The sequence below is a fragment of the Podarcis gaigeae genome (genome assembly GCF_964106915.1).
Source record: "Podarcis gaigeae genome assembly, chromosome: 16".
Lineage (NCBI taxonomy): Eukaryota > Metazoa > Chordata > Lepidosauria > Squamata > Lacertidae > Podarcis > Podarcis gaigeae.
The window spans coordinates 27248907-27271659 of NC_139693.1; the positions used below are offsets into that span (position 1 = coordinate 27248907).

The following is a 22753-nucleotide window of genomic DNA, read 5'->3' on the forward strand; positions in this document are numbered from 1 at the left end:
ACTCCAACCATTTCATCTCACAGGTATAGTTCTCTGAAGGGGAAATCCCCAGGAAGTTATTGCTTCCCCCCCACCCCTAGTGCTCAGAACAGCTCTCTTTCCCCCTCCTTCCTGGTACCCCCCCTTCCTCCGAGGAACCCCTTATGAGACACAGAGCATATTCCTACCTGCTTTAGCTGGGATTCCTGCACTGCATCTAGTTGCATTAGATGGCCCTTTGGGTCCCTTCCAGCCCTACAGTTCTGTGATTCCCCCAGCTGTGAGGTAGAGGAATGAATGGTGCTGTTATAACCCCAAGGTTGCAGGTTCGATTCCTATATGGGACAAGCTGCATATTCCTTTATTGTAAGGGGTTTGATTTTATGATCCTCAGGGTGCCTTGCAACTCTAGATTTCTGCACACCAAAATGGTGCTAAGTTTTGTGATAGGAATTTGGAGGTCTTAGATATATGTTAAATGTTCATAAGTGTTAAAAGTTAAAAGTTCATAAGCACAGGAAGACCGACCCGGAACCATTTTTTATTCCCAAACTGTCCCAAACTGACCAAATGTTTTCTCTGCAAGGTCTTTTCCTTCACAAATCCTGTCTTAAGGGTATGTCTTTGTTTGAATAGGGTGAGCCTGTGACCTGACTCAGGAACTAAGTATTTATCATTACTAAGTATTTAGCATTACAGAAGACTGGCCAGGCTCCCCAGGGTATCCAAGCAAGTAACCTGCCAGACAGGAGAAAAACAACATTGAAATTTCTGTTTTAGACCACCTTTTCTGTGATATAGGTATGATGTATCTGGGATGGTGGTCTTGAGCTACACCCCTTCTGTGATGTATGTATGTGGGGGTGGTCTTGATCTAAGGTAAAGGTAAAGGTACCCCTGCCCGTACGGGCCAGTCTTGACAGACTCTGGGGTTGTGCGCCCATCTCACTCAAGAGGCCAGGGGCCAGCGCTGTCCGGAGACACTTCCGGGTCACGTGGCCAGCGTGACATCGCTGCTCTGGCGAGCCAGAGCCACACACGGAAACGCCGTTTACCTTCCCGCTGGTAAGCGGTCCCTATTTATCTACTTGCACCCGGAGGTGCTTTCGAACTGCTAGGTTGGCAGGCGCTGGGACCGAGCAGCGGGAGCGCACCCCGCCGCAGGGATTCAAACCGCCAACCTTTCGATCGGCAAGTCCTAGGCGCTGAGGCTTTAACCCACAGCGCCACCTGCGTCCCGGTCTTGATCTACAGGGTGGCAATTTCAAAAGTCTATACTGTATAAGGCCTTGCGCACCATTGTTCTGGGTTCCTCTTCCCTCCTTCGTGTGGTGAGTGAGGACCCTGTTGCAACAGATCAATAAAGATCAGGCTTACTAGCTGCTTTGCTTCTCAATATGGCCTCTGTTATTTTCTCCTACCAATAGGGAACCTATGTAAGGACTCTATATGGGCTCTTGGATACCCAAATAAGGGGAAAAGGGCAATTTTTGTTTACAACAGTTGCTTTAAAATGGTAATAAAAAAGAATGCAAACTCCCATGGAAATGTGGAGAGCTGAATTTAAGACTGGGAAAAATGAGAAAGGGCAGATTTGCTTCCCCCGTCCCTCCCTCCAATGCGTGGGTTAAATCCTGGAGTCTCCTTCACAAACCTCCAAGGAAGGTGATCCAACTCTGGATTGGAAGGCCAACATTCCATTGGCCAATCGATCACCCAATGAGAAGGCATCTCCCTCTCAGTTATCTAATAAAGGCATTTTCCATCCCAGCCAGCCAGCGAATCCCTCTGCCTTATCTCCTCCTTCAAAGCCACAGAGGCCTTTATCTCCCTCCTTTCTCAAATATTTGCAGATCTTGGCATTCCCCTCTAATCTTAGGACCTTCCATCCTCTTGGCCTTTCTTGCCGTCCTCCCAGTTCTCCTCAGTTTATCCACACATCGTTATGGTTTTCTTCACACGGCCAAGGGTCAAAGTATACGTCTGTGGAAGCACAGGGCATGTGTGGTTAAGAGCACATGATTCTTATGTATGCAGCGCATATAGATAAGGTATGGAACTTGCTCCATACCTATCTATGAAGGTCTCCAACTTGTATGGCTTGAAAAGAGAATTAGACAAATGCTTGGAGGAGAGGGCTATTCATCGCTGCTAGTCAGAATGGCTGTGCTCTGGTTCTATGGTTTGGAGGCAGCAGTGCTTCTGAAAACTACTGGGGATGGGATGGTTCTAGGATCCTACTTGTAGGTTTTCCCATTGGGGCATCTGGTTGGCCACTGGGAGGACAGAGACTCAGCTACACTCAGTCAGTTATATCGTTGTGACTCTTGAGAGTCCCATGGACTGCAAGAAGATCAAACCTATCCATTCTTAAGGAAATCAGCCCTGAGTGCTCACTGGAAGGACAGATCCTGAAGCTGAGGCTCCAATACTTTGGCCACCTCATGAGAAGAGAAGACTCTCTGGAAAAAAACCCTGATGTTGGGAAAGATGGAGGGCACAAGGAGAAGGGGACGACAGAGGACGAGACGGTTGGACAGTGTTCTTGAAGCTACCAGCATGAATTTGACCAAACTGCGGGAGGCAGTGGAAGACAGGAGTGCCTGGTGTGCTCTGGTCCAGGGGGTCACCAAGAGTCGGACACGAGTAAACGACTAAACAACAACAACAACTCTGTTGTAAAGACGCGACACCAGATGGCGAGGTAGAGCACAAAAAAATGTCTATGTGATTTTACATAGGGTCCCCCCCCTTGTTATAATAATCCCCTATTTATCTACTTGCACTGGTGTGCTTTCGAACTGCTAGGTCGGCAGGAGCCGGGACAGAGCAACGGGAGCTCGCCGATTGCAGGGATTCGAATTACTGGCCTTCCAATCAGCAAGCCCAAGAGGCTCAGTGGTTTAGACCACAACGCCACCTGCTCCCTATAATAGGCTGCAAACACTAAGGGAAATGAACAGATAATGGCAAAGAGAACCTTCTCTTTAAAAAGTGGCTTTGAAACAACAAATGAAGGAAAGGCGTTTTGCAGAGATAAAAGCGGCAAACAAAAACTGGAAGCTGTTTGATGGAAGGACCTTCCCTGATCCCTCCTAGTGATTAAGAAAACCACATGTAGTCCTTGAGACAGTTCTGCTGCTGCTGTTCTTGAATTTATACCCCACCTTCCTGCTAAAGTACAAAAGGTGGTTTATAAAAAACTAGCACTGTTTTAAAAGAACACAACAAATTAACCCCAAAAGGAAGAAAAAACATTAAAAACCAACTGCACTTTAGAAACAAGCAAGCTGCAGTTTTAAAAGCAGGTGACACAATAGACCCTGGGATTTCTTTTGTAAAAGCTTCCTTAAAAACAACAACAACACAGTAGTGCCTTTTGGGAATTATAGGGGTAGAACTACCTAAACAGTACAGAAATTTATTCATGTATGCGACTACAGCGGCAAGAATGTTATTTGCCCCAGAATAGAAAGAAGAAGTCCCGACAAAAGAAGAATGGAAACAAAATCTTATGGACTATGCAGAAATGGCGAAACTTGCTGGAAAAATAAGAAATCAAGATAACAAACTTTTAATAAAAGAACGGAAATGGTTTATTGAATATTTACAAATAAGCTGTAAAAAGATAAGAACATTGGCAGGATTATTGTAATAACCTGCAATTTCATAAGTGTATATACCATATTTTTCGCTCTATAAGATGCACCAGACCACAAGACGCAACTAGTTTTTGGTGGAGGAAAACAAGAAAAAAAAATATTCTGAATCTCAGAAGCCAGAACAGCAAGAGGGATTGTTGCGCAGTGAAAGCAGCTATCCCTCTTGCTGTTCTGGCTTCTGGGATTGCTGCACAGCCTGCATTCGCTCCATAAGACGCACACACATTTCCCCTTACTTTTTAGGAGGGAAAAAGTGAGTCTTATAGAGCAAAAAATATGGTACTTAACCCGAGGTACCACTGTAATCCAGTCTCAAGGGTGATCCGATGTGTGAGTCATTCATTGTGGCAAAACTATCCCTGTCCTGGAATGGCCGGGGCAACCATCTAGCAACAGTGGCCTCTTGGGCCATCAGCAACAACAGTTCAAGAATGGCAGTGGCGTAGCGTGGGGGCTGCAGGGGGGGCCGGCCGCACCGGGCGCAACATCTGGGTGTTAGGGTTAGGGGGCGCAAATCCATGGGTTAGGGGGCGCAAATTACTTGCCTTGCCCCGGGTGCTGACAACCCACGCTACGCCACTGAAGAATGGTCCTTGGATGTTTGTGGGTTAGGGTTAGGCCTCCTCCAGAATAATCTGCCTAATTCCTCTGGCTATGAACCACCCGCCCACAGAACCTCAAGCTCGCCAGGGTTCAGACTTGGCTTATTAGCTTCCAGGATGTGCACTGAGTCAGACACCGCAGAGAAACAGATCTTGGGATCCTCTGTGTTGTGTCGCCACTGTGCTCCGAAATCCCTTCAGGACTGCCCCCAAACGGCTTATCACAGTTGTCAAACAGCACCAGCGAGAAGATGGCACAAGCCGCAGCAGGTCAAGATACCTCTGCCCGATGCCACTCTCTGAAACTGGCCCTGCAGACAGGAGGGGAACCGCTTAAACATGGCGCCTCCCACTCCCAGCCTTCAAAGATGGACTGGGGAGATGCTTTCAGCCGATACGTTTTCTGCAAAGGATTGCTGTGCTTCATTTGCTATTTCCGTTTAGGTTTGTTTTAAAAAGAAAATGGTGGATGTTGGCGCCACCGTCTCAAGCGGGCTTGTGTTCTGCTGAAGGGAAGGACCTCCCCGCCCCCCCCCCCATTCCTGTGACCTTTGATTCTGCTCTGGGAGGAATCAGTCACCCATCAACTGGCCTGGTGAGCTTTCTATTAAACTCCGGTTCCCTTTGGTGGTTTCTGTATTTTGGTCTTTTTTTTTCAATTGTAAGCAATGTGTCTGGGTACTCAGTGGGCAGATCGTTCCCCCCCCCCCCATCGCATTTTACACCATCATCTGATTAGAAACCTGTCAGGAGAAGGAGGAAGGAGGGAAAATGAACTCCTCATCCTGGTAGGGAGGTCCCTATATTCCAGCAAATGGCCAGAGTTTTTAAAGCAGATCCTTTTCAACGTGGCCCCAATGGGAACACCAGGAGAACCATATTGTAGCAGAAGAAGCAAGTTAGGGGGAACGAGGCCCTTTGGAGTTCAGGGTGTCCTGATTGGCCAATTCTTCTTCTGGGGCAGAATAGGTGAAAAGAAAAAGCTAAAATCAACTTTAAAAACAAAACAAAACTTCCAGAAAACGTTAGAAGAGTCTGAAAGATCACTGCTCTTGTTGTTCTGTCTTTTAAAATTAGCCCTACAGATTTCTTACAAGAAATAATAATGATGTAGCCCCAAGGCAACTTACAAAGTTCAGAAGGTTACCAAAGCACATAAAACACAAACCGGGGCAACAGTATAAACAAATGTAAGATTAAAAAAATATATCATAAGCCTCTAAAAGAAAAACATGGGCATCGGTCATGGATGCTTTAGTTGAGATTCCTGCATTGCAGGGGGTTGGACTAGATGACCCCTGGGGTCCCTTCCGACTCTACAATACTATGACGTCACTCTATAAAAAACCACCATAAAACCTGTTTGGCCTTCCCAGCCCAAAGAGAAGAGAGCTGGCCAGTAAGTCACCATCCAATGCCTAGAAATGAAGGTGGGTATTAGCCTGGCACCCAAAAGATGGTCCTTTGGGTGACCTTTGTGCCTTCCTGGCGACCTAACTGTTGGGGCAGATTCTCTTGGTGCATCTTGTTTCCTGGCACATGTATTTCCCCGCCTCCTCCTGCACTTTCCTAAACACATAAGCAGACCAGGTGTTCTGGCAACCTGGGCACTTTAGAAATGGAACTGCAGGGACAATTAATTCCATTTGCAGTGGGCCTAATTTACACAAACAGAAACGGAGAACCAGCCTTCAAAATTTGCACTTCTCTGAATTTTGCAGTGTAGGTCTCCAGCCCAGTTTATTATTATTATTATTATTATTATTATTATTATTATTATTATTATTATTATTATTAAATACCCCGTCCATCTGACTGGGTTTCCCTAGCCACTCTTTTACCCAGGCTTTCACTGACCTGTAATGTTTTTTCTGTGGGATTTCTGTTCTCATTTCCATTTTTTTAGGATGACTTCCTGCACCATCCCTGCTTGCCTGGGGCACCGGGCATCAAGAAAGGCTTTCCTGATAAGAGATGGGTGAAACGGGCAGCATTGGTTTCTTGTTTTTAAGTTGAGTTCTCTACATTTCCACATCAGTTTTTTTAAATGAATATACTGTTTCTAGTCCTCATGAAAATTCAGCAGCCATTTAGAGCATTCCCCCCTATATATATAGAGAGAGAGAGAGACAGCGCACAAAGCCACTTCCCCCTAGTAATACATTTCTGTATTTAAAACAAATGAATCGATACCTTTTTATACACCCCTTACCTTAGAACCCACATGTTTGAACATGCGGGTGTGGAGGACTCCCTGGTCCTGAATGGGGTAACTGTGCCCCTGAAGGACCAGGTGCGCAGCCTGGGAGTCATTCTGGACTCACAGCTGCCCATGGAGGTGTAGGTCAATTCTGTGTCCAGGGCAGTTGTCTACCAGCTCCATCTGCTACGCAGGCTGAGACTCTACCTGCCCACTCTGTCTCATCAGCATGGTGCATGCTCTAGTTATCTCTCGCTTGGACTACTGCAATGCACTCTATGTGGGGCTACCTTTGAAGGTGACCCAGAAACTACAACTAATCCAGAATGGGGCAGCAAGACTGGTGACTGGGAGCGGCCGCTGAGACCATATAACACCGGTCTTGAAAGACCTACACTGGCGCCCAGTACGTTTCCGAGCACAATTCAAAGTGTTGGTGCTGACCTTTCAAGCCCTAAGCGGCCTCGGCCCAGTATACCTGAAGGAGCGTCTCCACCCCCATCGTTCTGCCTGGAAACTGAGGTCCAGCGCCGAGGGCCTTCTGGCGGTTCCCTCACTGCGAGAAGCCAAGTTACAGGGAACCAGGCAGAGGGCCTTCTCAGTAGTGGCACCCGCCCTGTGGAACACCCTCCCACCAGATGTCAAAGAGAAGAACAACTACCAGAGTTTTAGAAGACATCTGAAGGCAGCCCTCTTTAGGGAAGCTTTTAATGTTTAACAGACTACTGTATTTTAATACTTTGTTGGAAGCCACCCAGAGTGGCTGGGGAAGCCCAGCCAGATGGGAGGGGTATAAATAATAAAATAATGGGCCAGCTTTGCCACAGGGCTTACCACCAGTGACAGAGATGGAGGTGGGAGCATCCCCAAACTGCACCCCTGTTCTTCCAGAGGGAGTGCAGCCCCCCTCCAGAAGTAAACTCCCCAGCCTGGGAACAGCTCACCCACGAAGTCTCCATCTCACCCTGATTTGGTCTCGGTTTGTTCACCCTCCATCCAGCTCTTCACTACATCCAGGTCCCTGTCTGGAACAGTTGCAGCCTCCCCTGGTTAAGAAACAGAAGGACAGAGGAAGAGATCCATTTGCAATTCTAATGAGCAATTTAACAGAGGAAGAATGCAGTGGAGCGATTTGTGAGCACAGAGGAAGAGAGGGCAGCCCTTCCAAATGCAACCCTGGGCACCCTGGCAGGATCTCACCCCCCCCCCCAGTCATTGGCTCCCTGTCTGGCTCTCTCTCTGGCCACTCCCCTTTATAAAGTCCACCTGCTGTTGCTCAGCCTCACCTAACGGACCGAAATCCCTGCAGGAGAAGATCCGAAGAGCAGGCAAACATCCCTCTGTGGATTCCAACACCAGCCACAGCTAGTGCCTCAGTTTCCCCAAAGGTATGTAACACAACTGCCTCGTTGGCCAGGGGAAAGAGTGGCTTGGGCAGCCTCTGTCTCTCCTTTGAGCCGGAGTGAGACCTGTCTCCCTTTCAGGTACATTAAACTTGCTTTATTTAATGACACTGAAATATCCTGATAAGCAGGCTCAGGGACGCTGCCTTCTCTGGCTTCTTCAAAGCCAGGTCATTATTTATCCGCGCACACCATGATTTCTTCTAGGGAGCCAAAGGATCTGCATAAACATTTCTCGTTTCGTATGCGAAGTTCCTCTTGGCTGGGCTCCAGGGCTCCACACCAAGGGTGTTCTTGTGTGTCCTGAGGACTTTGAGCTTGTCTTTCTCAAGCAGTCATCCGATGGCACCTTTCACAAGGGTGGGGTGAGGAGGTTCTGCCTCTCCAAGGAGCTGGGGAAGGTCCCCAGTCTGCCTGGCCAGACCCTTGAGAGTGCTGAAAGAGACTGTTTGGACCTTGGGCAGTTGAAAACAAAGGCTGCTTCCGAGATCAGGAGGAGCCTTTGCCTTTTCTAGGGCTCTGGGCACCACAAGCATGCCAGTTCTTCCCTGTGTTCAGAAAAGATGAGGGAGGATGGAGCAATTTGACCCCCTCAGGTGGTCCTACCTGGGCAGGTAGTCCTCGTCTTCTCCACAGCCAGCCAGACACCCAAACATGCCGATGTTGGCTCCAGTGGGGCAAAGACGATGTCTGAGCTGCTCCGAGGATCCCTGAGTCATAATTGCTGCCTTGCCTGCCTTCCCTGAATGATCAACACCTTTAATGTAAATCTCAGAAATGCCTTCCTGTCAGTCAGGCTCAGGAATGGCCATGCATGCTTTGAAACCAAAGCCCACGAGTATTCCAGGGGTCCTGCGAGCCCCTTCAGAAGAAGATTCCCTTTTCCACGTCCTCCTCAAAGCCGTGCAGCCCATGTAGGGTATATTCCTTGGGGAGGGGGACAAAGTGTTACCCTACTTGCAGGGTGCCTTCATTCCCACTGCTTTTGTTGGGAGACAAGAAGAAGAGTTTGGATTTGATATCCCGCTTTATCACTACCCGAAGGAGTCTCAAAGCGGCTCACATTCTCCTTTCCCTTCCTCCCCCACAACAAACACTCTGTGAGGTGAGTGGGGCTGAGAGACTTCAAAGAAGTGTGACTAGCCCAAGGTCACCCAACAGCTGCATGTGGAGGAGCAGGGACGCGAACCTGGTTCCCCAGATTACGAGTCCACCACTCCTAACCACTACACCACACTGGCTCACAAGGGGTCCTGGTAGGCTCAGCCTCCTGGGAACGTCTCTTGCCCCTCACTGGGGTCCCACAGAAAGAAAGAGTGCTGCGTCTGAGAGCAGAGATGAGGGTTAGTGCCCTGGAGGCATCTGCTGCCCACAGAGTCAAGGCCTGCACTTGTGCCCACACGTCAGGTATGCAGGTGGGGTGCTCTGTCCCTTCCCAGGACTTCTGTCCTCTGACAGCCTCTTCACTGGGAAGCCAGGTTTACTGGCAGGAAACGGTTTCAATCTTCCCCTTTTCCTTGTCCGCTGTGCATGCGGCAAGTTTGGAGGGTGCTGGTTAAGCCAGGATTAGCTGCTGTGATCACAGGCTCTGATGCCAAGCTGAGTCACTGGATCATGCCAATAACCATGTCATGCCAGGAAGCATTTGTTCCCTAAGACAGAAAGACAATGGCATTCGGGACTGAAACCCACCCAGTGGCGTAGCGTGGGTTGTCAGCACCCGGGGCAAGGCAAGTAATTTGTGCCCCCTAACCCGTGGATTTGCGCCCCCTAACCCTAACCCCCAGATGTTGCGCCCGGTGCGGCCGGGCCCCCCTGCACCCCCCACACTACGCCACTGAACCCACCTGTGGATCCTCCTGATTCTCAGATGCTTGTGAGCCGCATCAGATGATGTGATTTCACCTCCACTGTTTGCAGAAAGGGAGATGCCCCTCTGACAAACACACAGAGGTTGCCCAACCTGTGTGGAGCCAGACTGGGGCCCCAACTCTTGCATTTGTCTTCATGTGAAGGGAGCAAGCTTTTTGCAAGGCCTGCCTTGAGGTAAAAAGGTAAAGGTAAAGGGGCCCCTGACCATTAGGTCCAGTCGTGGCCGACTCTGGGGTTGTGGCGCTCATCTCACTTTACTGGCCAAGAGAGCCAACGTACAGCTTCCGGGTCATGTGGACAGCATGACTAAGCCGCTTCTGGCGAATCAGAGCAGTGCACAGAAATGCTGTTTACCTTCCCGCCAGAGCGGTACCTATTTATCTACTTGCACTGGTATGCTTTCAAACTGCTAGGTTGGCAGGAGCAGGGACCGAGCAACGGGAGCTCACCCCATCACGGGGATTCGAACCACCGACCTTCTGATCGGCAAGTCCTAGGCTCTGTGGTTTAGTCGCCAGGAAAGAGCTTCCCTTGCCATGGGTGGGTCAAACCCTGCCCAGAAGAAGCCTTGGATTGCCACTGCTGCCGCCACCACTGGACTCTGATGGCCTGGCCAGTGTCTGGAGGAAGCTCTAGAAGAGGTCAAACCATCCATTATGCAGAGTGTGGTGCCATGACAAACAAGGTGCCCCAAGACCTTTGCAATCCTCTGGAGCCCCAGGCATATTGCAGGCCAAAGGTGGGTCCCCTGCAGCCATCCAGCAATAAGTGGACTCCAGCTCCCATATTTCCTGACCATTGGCTGTCCTGGCTGGGGCTGATGGGAGCTGGAGTCCAACAGCATATTGGTGAAGGAGGCAAAGAAGCTTGAAGCACTGGGCTTCATTCACAGGCAGGCACGGTTCCTGACGCAACCCCTGGCTGTGGCATCCCATTAGAAAGGAGAATTGCACAGTGTAGCTAACCCTGTGCAAGCCCCGACAGAACAAGCCAAGGCTCTACAAGAGTAAGAGACATCTGCTCAGTCCCACTGGAGATCTAGACCTGTGTTAGGCAGACAGAATAGGGCATAAGCTGGGCAGGCAGGTGCTGGCTTAGAGTCGGGTGCGTCTCAGGCGCAGGCCAATCTCGCCCCAGCAACGGCATAATGGAACTCCAGCATGAGAGTTTGGGCACCTCTCCCACTGGAGCAGTCAAGGGAGAACACACCATAGCAGCTCCGCAGGCAAGAAGGAGAGCCAGCCATTTCTCACTACCAGCAGCCTGGAAGCCTCAGGCAAGAGACCCCACATCGCAGAGAACCATGAGTCCATCTTGGAGCATGCAAAGTGATGGGGACTCTGCTGCTAGAATTAAGTCCATCAAATGTTCATCACCACCACCACAAGCTAAGAGCACCACCAAGCTGAGAGGTGCATTTTAGCCCTGGTCGCCCCCCAACACCATATGTTGGGGACACTTTTTGTTTTTTAAAAAAACTGAATAGCAACAGGGAGTCAGTAGTGGGGATGGTGAGGCAAAAGATCCTGGGCCCAAGCACACATGCATATTGTATAAAGGTGCAAAGCCCTTCTTTCGCACCCTGTGAAACATAAAGGCGCAGAGTTTTAAAAAACTGGGCAATGGCTGCCTGCCCGCAACTCCTGAGCCTCCCCTGATCAGTCAAAACAAAAGGGGAAGGGGGCAGGAGATCTGTACCACCGGATGTCCCCAGTTCCCCTTTGGCAGTGGTAGCGGCAGTCAGCAGCCTGGAGCCAACTTGGTAGTGCAGTTGGCTCTGGCTGGCTTCAGGAGCTGGTCGCTAGTCGCTGCCGTGGCACCCGCCATTTTTCCTCTCCAGAAGTCCTCGTATGATGTGTCTTGTGCACAACACATCATATGGGGACTTCCGGCGAGGAAAAATGGTGGGTGCCATGGCAGCGAGCAGCTCCTGAAGCCAGCCAGAGCCAACTGCGCTACCAGACTGGCTCCAGGCTGCTGAGGCTGCCGCTGCCACGTTTCCCGAGGACAGATTTGCAAATCTGGGGACATTCCGGGGACGGAATTTGTCCAGGGACAGATTTGCAAATCCGGGGGCTGTCTCCAGGAACCAGGGACGTCCGGTAACCCTACCATGGACCCTGTTTTATTTATTATTACAGTGGTACCTCGGGTTAAGTACTTAATTCGTTCCGGAGGTCCATTCTTAACCTGAAGCACCACTTTAGCTAATGGAGCCTCCTGCTGCTGCCGTGTCGCCGCTGCACAATTTCTGTTCTCATCCTGAAGCAAAGTTCTTAACCTGAAGCACTATTTCTGGGTTAGCAGAGTCTGTAACCTGAAGCAGCTGTAACCTGAAGCGTATGTAACCCAAGGTACCACTGTACCAATGTGGGGAATCTGAAGTATGTTCACTGTACTTTGTTTATTGCATTTATCTCCCACCTCTCCCTCCAATAAGCTCCATATATGCTTCTCCTTCCACCCTGCATCCCCTACCCAGCATCTTATTTAAGCCCCACCACAACCCTGTGAGGTAGGTCCGGCTGAGAGGCGGTGACTGGCCCAAGGTCACCCAGTGAGCTTCTTCACGGCCGAGTGGGGATTTGAACCCTGGTCTCCCAGGTCCTAGTCCAGCACTCTAACCAGCACACCACACTGGCTCTGTCTTTTGTGTGTGTGTTATGTTTTTGTCTGATCCGCTTGTCTGCTAGAGCAAGCCTAATTAAAAACCTCATATGTGATATATTTACACTCACCAATAAGTAACAGATTTTCTTTGTTACTGTTCAGGGGGTGGGGGGTGGAGAGCTGCGTGAAGAAGCTCTTTCCAAAGCCTTATGATGGGGTTGTTAAGGAGCAAGATCACCTGCCATCACTCCTTGGCCACAAATGCATGTAAGCAACCCTTTCCAGGTATTCCATCTCCCCTCTAAAGATGCCCTCTGCACGTGGTCAAAAGGCAAAGAGCCTCTCTGCCCCTCTCCCTGCACGGTTTTCTGTTTATCTCCCCACAGTTGCTGCTCCACGGCCAAGGAAAATTATATATATTATTTAAGAGGTTTCTGACCCTAACCTTTCGCCACAAGGTCCTGGGGGGTGTGCAGTGGAGGGTTACAAACATATGATTGTACAACATAAAAAATCTAATAGAACAATTTAAAACAAACCAAAGAACACGCGCAAACAAATGTGGATTGTCTGCTTGACAAGGCTCTTTGTTCCGGGACGGCTGGGTTATTTGCCAACAGATCGAGCGCAGAGATGGGCAGGAAACTGCAGTCAAGGAAGGCAGGTTTAATTCCTGGTGTGTGCCAAAGGTTGGCTTTGTCTGCTTTCAAGGGTCCTTGTGCTCTGCAAAGTTGCCTGAGAGCAGAAGAACTTTACTTGCCAAGGAGTGAAAGGATCTGCTCAGGTTACCCACAAGTCTGGGCACAGAAGCGGAGGCTCTCTGCTCCTTCGGACTGCGTGCATATTTCAAAAATAGTTCTGGAAATACCAGTTTGGGGGCAGGGGGTGGAGGAAGCTGCCTTATCCCAAGTCAGACCATTGGTCCATTGTTTACACTGACTGGCGATGACTTTCCAGGGTTTCAGACAGGTGTTTCTCCCGGACCTACCTAGGGATGCCACTGGAAACTGAAGTTGGGACCTGATGTGGAGCTATGCCACTTCCCCCAGTTAATGCAATTAATTGGCTCCATTCCACAGTCTGGAAGAGACTGGGCTGGCAAAGAGTGGCTTGTAGTATCCGGCATCCTTAAGATCATCCCTGAATCCTGCAGGACAGATTCCAACTGGTTGTCCAGAGTTGTCAGACACCTAATGCAGGTTGGGAGTTGGGCTGACGCAGAGAAAGAGAGAACAGCTTACAACAGCCCTGCAATGTAGTCCACTGTTAATATTCCAGGCAAGAGGGAGGCTGAAGATGGTTTGGACTCCCTGTCGGAAAATAAGTTCTAGTCTGATGAGAGAAGGAGAAAAAAAAAATTCTCTAGCCACCTTCTCCATGCTGGGCATAACTTGATGATGAACTTCTGCTATGTTTCCTCTTACTCATCTATTCTCTAATCTTTTTCCTTATACGGTTCAGGACCACAATACCTAAAGGACCGCCTCTCCCAATATAAACCAACCTGGATTCTGTGTTCATCTTCTGAGACTCTTCTTCATGTGCCTCCTCTATGAGAGCCTGGAGGGTGGCAACATGAGAACGGCCCTTTTCTGCAGTGGCTCCCCGTTTGGGGAATGCTCTCCCCAGGGAGACTTGCCTGGCGCCTTCATTATACACCTTTAGTTAGGCGCCAGGGGGAAACTTTCCTCTTCAACCAGGCCTTTACTGATTGGCACCCAATGCCCTTTTAAATGTGTTTGTGGAAAGGAGGATTTTTGGTTTCTTTCTACTGTATTATGCATTTTGTGTTTTTATGTTGTAATTTTATGTTGTGAACTGCCCTGAGATCTACAAGTAGAGGGGCAGTATTCAAGCCTAATAGTTAATAAGACGGAGTCGCTCCATCCCCTTGACAATTCTGCTTGCCCTATTCTGATCTCCCCTCGTTTTCTCCTCAGAAACGGCCAAAATGAAGATGCTGGTGCTGAACTCGAAACGCCTGCAGATCGGGGCCCTGACTGGGCTGCTCCTCCTCCTCGCGGCTCTTGTTGGCCTTTTCTTTGGGCTCCGCTCTAAGCCATCCTTTGCTCCCCTAGAAGATGGACACATCTACAAGAGTGCCGCCGTGGCCACAGACGCAGGGCCCTGCTCTGTCATTGGCAGGTAAGCAGGTCCCTCCCTTTCCCCCCCAAGGTGGCAGGAAGCCTGGTGAGGAGGAACGCTGCCCCTGTCTGCTGGGCTGTGACAAGGCTTTGTCTTCCACAGCGATATCCTTCAAAAGGGCGGCTCGGCCGTGGATTCTGCCATTGCAGCTCTCCTCTGCGTGGGCCTGATGAACCCCCACAGTATGGGCATCGGAGGGGGACTCGTCTTCACCATTTCTACAGCGGACGGTAAGGATGGGCAGAGGGAGCTCTTTCTGCCACGGGGGGAGGGGGGGAGACATGCCTGTCTGCCTGGGGCAGCTGCTAAGGCTGCCTTTTCCAACTGGGTGCCCCCAGATGTTTGGACTGCAACTCCCATCAGCCCCAGGCACCTGGTTGGGGTTGATGGGGATTGTAGTCTGAAACCTGGAGGGGCACCAGCTCTGGGGGAAGCCACCAGAGACCCCCCAGGCTTCGGTATGTTTTTCTTGAAAATATGTTGCACATCTCTGAGATTCCAGGGGTTCTAGGTGTGCTCACCTAAGGTCTGAGTTTCCTTCTGGGAATGAGGCACAGGGGAGACTGTGGTGTCTTTATGATACATGGTTTATTTACATATCTATACAACCTGAGCTTATGATGGAGGGATTTGTGGCATTCACACCTCAAGAGGTTCTGGCTTCTCCTATAACCACAGCAGCCTTGGACTTAAGTAGACCCCAACCATTGCTCTCAAATGCTGCTCTTTGACTGTCACTCCAGCCTGCTGCTTATTATGTCCATTTTATAACTCCTAACTGCAATCCTAAAACACTTTAAAGCAACTCTCATTTGAGGAAAGGGGGGAGGGAACACATTCATTTGCAAATGAAATTTCCTCTTGATCTTTTGTTATCCTAATCGCTCCTTATCCCCAGGCTATCGCCTCCTGCAGAAGGGTAAAGGTAAAGGTATCCCTGACTGTTAGGTCCAGTTGCGGATGACTCTGGGGTTGCGCGCTCATCTCACGCTATAGACTGAGGGAGCTGGCGTTTGTCTGCAGACAGCTTCCGGGTCATGTGGCCAGCATGACTAAGCTGCTTCTGGCAAACCAGAGCAGCACACAGAAACGCCATTTACCTTCCCGCCTGAGTGGTACCTATTTATCTACTTGCACTTTGACGTGCTTTCAAACTGCTAGGTTGGCAGGAGCTGGGACTGAACAATGGGAACAACACCCCGTTGCGGGGATTCAAACCGCCGACCTTCCGATCGGGAAACCCTAGGCTCAGTGGTTTAGACCACAGCACCACCTGCGCCCCGCCACCTGCAGAAGGCTAATTCGCTTTTGACACACCACAGGAAGCACCAGCTTGGCTTAATTAGCTTTAGACACATGTTGATTCCAAAGGGTTAGAAGCCCTTAGAACACAGCTCAAATACACACACGGGTCTAGCAGCCAGTTTTAACACAGAAACCTTAATTAAATTCTAACACTAGCTTGATCCGGAATTTAGGGCGTCTTGCACCCATCCTGATTACAAAGTAAATATAGCTGCACCAAGCAGTCCTAATAATGAGGAATGGGATAACAAAGCTTGCTGATTGTGTGTTACTCTAGATATAAGGTAACATTACCAAAGTATAATACCAGTGATAGGCAGCTTTCAACACAGAGAGCTGAATTGTCCACTCCTGCTGTTGAGTTGTTCACCTGTAAAATTCAACAAGTGTATCGTCAGTGCGTACACAATGATTGAGCTGTACAAATCAGCAACTGGGCACTTCCACACCGACTCTTGTACATGCTTGGAGAAACAGCCTGCCCCTCCCTGTGTTTCAACGTAATGTGCGAACCAGCCAGCAGCACTGCAGAGATGTGATCCTAGAGCGTGCCAGTTTCTGACTTGGCCAGATCCATCACTGTGTTGACTCCCCCGACAATCTGTGGACAAGATGCTGAGACAGATTTTTTGCCTCTTGACAGGGAAAGTGGAAGTCATCAATGCCAGGGAAACGGCGCCAAGAAATGCATTCCGAGATATGTTTGGCAATGACACACAGCTGTCCAAGAAAGGTAAAGAGATGGGAAATCCTTCATTGGTGTTATTGGAGGCTGGGATCCAGGTAGGTTGGCACCTCTAGAGTATTGTGGTGTAGGTAAAGGTGTCCCTGAAGTTGTCCTAAATGTTCCTCATCTACCTCCATTCCTGAGTCCAAAAAAATTGACCTTCCTGCTCAGGCTGTGCCATGTCTTTTAAAATATATATATATAATTTTTATTAAATTTTATCTTTTACAATTTCATATAAACATTTTACAGGCTTAAGATGTCAATGACTTCCCTTCTCTTTCCAAGATTCATTTTACGTATCCTAAATCACTGTGTATTTTACAAAAACTATACCAATCTGTTTTCCACTATTGCATCCATCCAAACTTATGTACACTGTTGCATTTATCTGAAGCCTGCCAGTGTTTTCAGCTGTACACAATTCTTTTCCAGATATTCAGTAAACGTTTTCCAATCTTCTTTAAACATATGTTCTTCTTGTTCTCTTACTCCATATGTTAAGTCTGCAAGTTGTGCATATTCTGTCAACTTAAGTTGCCATCCTTCTTTAGTTGGGACCTCGCTGTTTTGGGCTAACAAAACACCGGCCGCAGTTGTTGCATACATAAATACGTTTTTCTGTCACCTGGGAATTTCAGTCTGAATTATCTGGGCTGTGCCATTTTTTCTTCTCCAAGGAAGAGTATGAGTAAGAAGCTCCAGTTATTTTCAAAAGTCTTCCAATAATCTATTGAATTATGGATTCATAAAATTTGTAGAGCTGGAAGGGATACCAAAGATATCTAGTCCAATCCCCTGCAGTACAGCAATCTCAACTAAAGCATCCACAACAGATGGCCATCCTGTCTCTGCTTAGAAACCTCCAAGGAAGCAGAGTCCACAACCTCCTGAAATCACTACCTTGCCGGGGAAACTTGTGCAAAACGTGATGGCACCAAGGGCAAGAAATCAATCTGTTTCTTTGTTTGTTTAGAGTATTTGTGCCCCACTCTTCATCCTGAAAGGCTCTCAGAGTGGCTTGCATGCAATCAAAACAAGATAGTCCTTACCCACAGTTTTACAATCTGAGGAGGAGGGGAACCACACGGAAGGAAAACGTGACAGGGAGGGAAGAGGAAAACCCAAACTCAAGAGCCTATTTCTAAAAGTTGTTCCTATAACGACCAGCTGGCACAGTTCAGGAGCAGGAGATGCCTGATGAACCTAATACTGTACACACTTAGCATTTTGCTAGCCTTGATTTAAATTGGTTCATGGGGTGCCCTTGTCCGGTTTGCATCCCACCAGGCCTTACTCCGTTGCCTGGGCTCTAACCTAATTAAGACATCCCAAACATTTTCTAGACTGGTGACTGGGAGCGGCCGCCGAGACCACATAACACCGGTCTTGAAAGACCTACATTGGTTCCCAGTACGTTTCCAAGCACAGTTCAAAGTGTTGGTGCTGACCTTTAAAGCCCTAAACGGCCTTGGCCCAGTAGACCTGAAGGAGCATCTCCACCCCCATCGTTCAGCCCGGACACTGACGTCCAGTGCTAAGGGCCTTCTGGCAGTTCCCTTGCTTTGAGAAGTGAAGTTGCAGTGAACCAGGGAGAGGGCCTTCTCAGTAGTGGCACCCACCCTGTGGAACGCCCTCCCACCAGATGTCAAGGAAATAAACAACTATCTGACGTTTATAAGGCACCCCTGTTTAGGGAAGTTTCTAATGACTGATGTTTTAGTGTATTTTTAATCTCTTGTTGGAAGCCGCCCACAGTGGCTGGGGAAAACCAGCCAGATGGGCGGGGTAAAAATAGCTTATTCTTATTCTTATTCTTATTCTTATTCTTATTCTTATTCTTATTCTTATTCTTATTCTTATTCTTATTCTTTTGGCCACCTTAAAGAGGTCTGCAGGAGTATCCCCAAGTCCTTTTATGAAGGCTAATCTTTACCAGCCCCCTGAATGCCACTCAGAACTTTGCTGGAGTCCCTAGCACTGACCCAAGGGCCCTGACTGCCGCCTTCTTTTCTTCTTATGAGCCAGCGATTTAGGGGAGCCCATCTTGGCCCCCAGGTGCCCCTCTCCTCACCTCACCTCCTTCTCCCTGAGGTGCAAAGAGGGAGTTGTGCGCAGCCCTTTGAATGTGGGCTGCCCTGAGGCAAAGCTTCCCCAAAGGTCCCTGCCCCTCACTCAGATACTGGAATTTTGATCTGCTTGCTCTCTGCTCTCTGACTGTGGTGTATTGATCTGCTTGCTCTCTCTGCCCGTTCCAGGAGGGTTGTCCATTGCAATTCCGGGAGAGATCCGTGGCTACGAAATGGCTCACAAACGGCACGGCAAGCTGGCGTGGAAGGAGCTGTTTCTGCCCAGCATTGAACTGGCACGGAAGGGTTTCCCAGTTGGGAAAGGCCTGGCAGGAGCCCTGGCGTATAGAAAGGAAGCGGTTGAGAGCAATCCGCCCATGTGGTAGGTTTGAGGGGTAAGGCACTCTGTGCATAGCTGTCAACTTACAGATTTGAAAATAAGGGACCAGCAGCCTCGAAAATAAGGGATCAGCAGCCAAAATAAGGGATTTTCGGAGCACAGGTATTTTCAACTTCTGAGCCCCTCCGAGCCAAAGGCAGAAAGCCCAGCCAGCAGCCAAACAAAGCCTCAAGTGGTGGTTCCCACAGCGCAGCAACCCAGCAAAGGGATGCAGCAAGGAGAACCACTGTCACCTCTCTGCTGGGAAGCGCTGAGCAAAGGTGAGTCCCCAGGCAACGTGGCTGATTTGATCGGCAATAGGCATGCAAGCTCCACCCCCCAGTCGTTCTTAGACTCCTTATTGGGTGAACAACGCAGCCAAGCATCACATTTGGAGCCTCCCTCCTCCCTGGCCGGCAGGGAGGGAGGGAGAGGAGCTGCTTCCTTTGAAACCCGGGAAATTTAAGGAACATCATCAATAAGGGACAGCAGCGGGACACAGCACTGGGATAAGGGACTTTCCCACCAAATAAGGGACGGTTGACAGCTATGACTCTGTGGCACAGGGAGGTCAAAAGTGCAGTGGGAGCTCAACTGAGGGAGCGGTGATGGGGTTGGCTCCCTCACAGGGAGATCAGAGCCAAAGGAGGCCACCAAACTGTTGGCAAACCTTTTGGCCGTACCTTGGCTAGAATTTGGCACGGCTGCCAAGTGCCTGATGAATTGGCTTTAGGGGCCAGATCTGCTCCACAGGCTGCCAGCTCACTCTGTTCTCATTTAGGTCATCAGAGTTGTTCATTCCAATTTAATAAACCCCACAGAAAACAACCCTTGAAGAGATGTAGCCTCTCAACAAAGCATGTCTCATATTTTAGGCTCAAAGGCCTTTCTATGGAAGTCTGACTGACCAGACATTTTGCTGCCTCAGGCAGATCAACAAGTGGTGCCATTGCTCACCCCACCTACTCCCAAGTCAACGTGCAGAGTTCACCTGAACATGTGCAGAGTTGGGCCCTCTTCAGGTGTTCAGTATCCACATTGAAGAAAGGGTGAAGGTACACCAGCCTTACCCAGTCTGATGCATTCCAAATATTTTGGACTACAAGTCCCATCAGTCCCAGCATAATATGGCTGCCCTGGTTGGGGCGGATGGAAGTTTTAGTTCAAAACATCTGAAGGCTGCCAGGCTGGGGGAGGATGTCCTGCAAGTCTCCCCATCCACTGTAGACCCTGGAAGGTGACCCACGGTGCTGTCTTCTGCCTCAACATGCTTCCATTGACAGGGTTCCCCAAACCTGAGTCTCTAGCTGGTTTTGGACTACAATTCCCATCATCCCTGACCATGGTCCCGCTAGCCAGGGATGATGGGAATTGTAGTCCAAAGACATCTGGAGACCCAGGTTTGAGAAACGCTGATCTAGGAGGTTATAGTGCTGCCATGTGAGCTAGCACCCAAGCACCCATGTGGCCAACTCTCCTTTTTAAAAAAAGGTTTTTATTTATACATTTCATTCATTTTACAATCCATTTAACATTTCAAAATTTGTCTTCCTTCCCCCTCTTTCTGCGCTTCCTCACATTTATTTTGTAATATCATCTGCATATCCAAGTTCATTTAACTTGCTCATTTAATTATCTACTGTAAAATATACTCTTATAAAACTGTAGGTTATTACAAATAATCCTGCTAATGTTTTTATCTGTTTACAATTTATCTGTAAATACTCAATAAACCATTTCCATTCTTTTATTAAAAAGTTTTGTTACCTTGATTTCTTATTCTTCCGGTAAGTTTCACCATTTTTGCATATTCTGTAATTTTTTGTATCCTTTCTTCCTTTCCTGCGACTTCTGCTTCTTTCCACTTTTGGGCAAGTAACATTCTTGCTGCTGTAGTCGCATACATAAATAAATTTCTATACAATTTAGGTAGTTCTGTCCCTATAATTCCCAAAAGAAAAGCTTCTGGTTTTTTTGTTTTTTTTATAAAAGTTATTTTGAACATCCTTTTCAATTCATTATATATCATTTCTCAGTAAGCTTTAACCTTACTGCAAGACATAGCTGTCAACTTACAGATTTGAAAATAAGGGACCAGCAGCCTCGAAAATAAGGGATCAGCAGCCAAAATAAGGGATCAACAATTACTTTGATAAAATACATATTTTGTGGCGTGCAAATGGCTTTAGATACCTATTAGGTCCATAAATTACCATATAGCATATATTCAACACAAAAAAACAGCAACAATTTGTTGTTGACAAAGGACAGCTGGACATAGAAAGGGCCCAATTACCTTCAGTAGCTTATTTAAGGGACATCATCAATAAGGGACAGCAGGGGGACATGGAGCTGGGATAAGGGACTGTTCCGCCAAATAAGGGACGCTTGACAGCTATGCTACAAGACCACTATGTAGCCAATTCTCCTTGTCTTTCCTCTCCCTCTCCCCCACCAGTGCGGTCTTCTGCAAAGACGGGAAAGTTCTCCAGGAGAATGAGATTCTCACCCTCCCCAACTTGGCCCGCACCTACGAGATCTTAGCCGAGGAGGGTCCAGATGCATTTTATACCGGGAGCTTAGCTCAGCAAATTATAGCCGACATCGCAGCAGCAGGTGAGAAATCTGGATGTGGCAGAGGGCTTATATAGGAAGGGTCCACTGCCATTTCTAAACCCCATGAAAAGCTCACTGGCAGCTTGGCAATCTTATGGACTAGCCACCTCTCCTTTATACACACTGATTGTTTTTGCCACCCATGGCAGGGGTGTAGCCTTTAAAATCCATGCCAAGGCATCCTGGGAGCTCTGGTTCAGTCCAGATCACAGGAGCCAACTCCTTGGGTCTGAGATTCCTTTGCCCCACCCAAAAGTTGATGGGCATTGCCGTTCAAATGGCATGCGTGCCCCATGTCCAGTTGTCAATTATGTGGGGCGGGGCTTATCTGGCTGGGTCCCCCAAATATTTTATTCAATTGGGACCCCTGTCCGCATCTTCTCTTCCAGGAGGGAACATCACTCTGGACGACTTGAGAGACTACACGCCGATTCTAGATGAAAATCCTTTAAAGGTCCACATAGGAGAACTCACCATGTTTGCACCCAATGCCCCCTTTAGTGGTGCTGTGCTGGCCCTGGCGCTCAACATCATGAAAGGTAAGCTTTCTCTTTAGGCACGAGAGGCTTAAAAATGGCTACTTGTTTCTTGTATTTATATCCCACCTTTCCTCCCCAAGGAGCTGAAGGTGGCATACATGGTTCTCCCACCCACCCCATCTCAAATTAATCTCCTCAACAACCCTGCGAGGTAGGCTAGTGTCAGATGCTGATGGTGGTTGCTCGTGAGTCACCAGGCAGGACTCCAACCTGTCTTTTACAGGTTTTTGTTAAGTTGTGGGTGAACATATCAGACGACACAGCGATTCTTCCAACAGCTCTTGTTTATTCACAGGCCAGAACAGAACTGAACTGAAGGGTTCAGTCAGCCTGCTTATATAGAGTTCCAGTACAACGTAACTGTAACAATTTTCTAAAACTATCCAATCACTGAACATCACTTTCGATCCTTTATTTGCATAACTATCTACAGTATCCCCCTGCTGGCCCAGGGTGAGAACTTCAGTACATAACAGTTTTATTGTGCAAACTATTTACAGCGCAGATCTACAAAGTTCATGTCCGTCTCAGTCACTTGCAGAATCCGGGAGTGGCCCCTTCCGACTTCTCCCCCAACATAAGAACTTTGGCACCCTAAACCTCCTCCTCCCCTCCTTGCGTTTCACCCCTCTGCGCAAGCTGGGT

General features: G+C 48.6%; 1 protein-coding gene across 2 annotated transcripts in view; it reads left to right on the forward strand.

Annotated features, from left to right (window-relative positions):
* The window catches only part of GGT1 (gamma-glutamyltransferase 1), a 36940-nt gene that overhangs the window by 5237 nt on the left and 8950 nt on the right, over positions 1–22753 (forward strand). The window contains exons 1-7 of one of the 2 annotated variants that reach the window (XM_083717330.1): positions 7694–7831; positions 14269–14473; positions 14576–14703; positions 16422–16511; positions 18764–18956; positions 21412–21569; positions 21959–22108. In XM_083717330.1, the coding sequence (XP_083573456.1) occupies positions 14280–14473; positions 14576–14703; positions 16422–16511; positions 18764–18956; positions 21412–21569; positions 21959–22108 (913 nt within the window). In that variant the 5' untranslated portion in view covers positions 7694–7831; positions 14269–14279. Of the gene's footprint in view, positions 1–7693; positions 7832–14268; positions 14474–14575; positions 14704–16421; positions 16512–18763; positions 18957–21411; positions 21570–21958; positions 22109–22753 lie in introns of those variants that run through there. The other variant, XM_083717331.1, reaches the window with a different exon arrangement.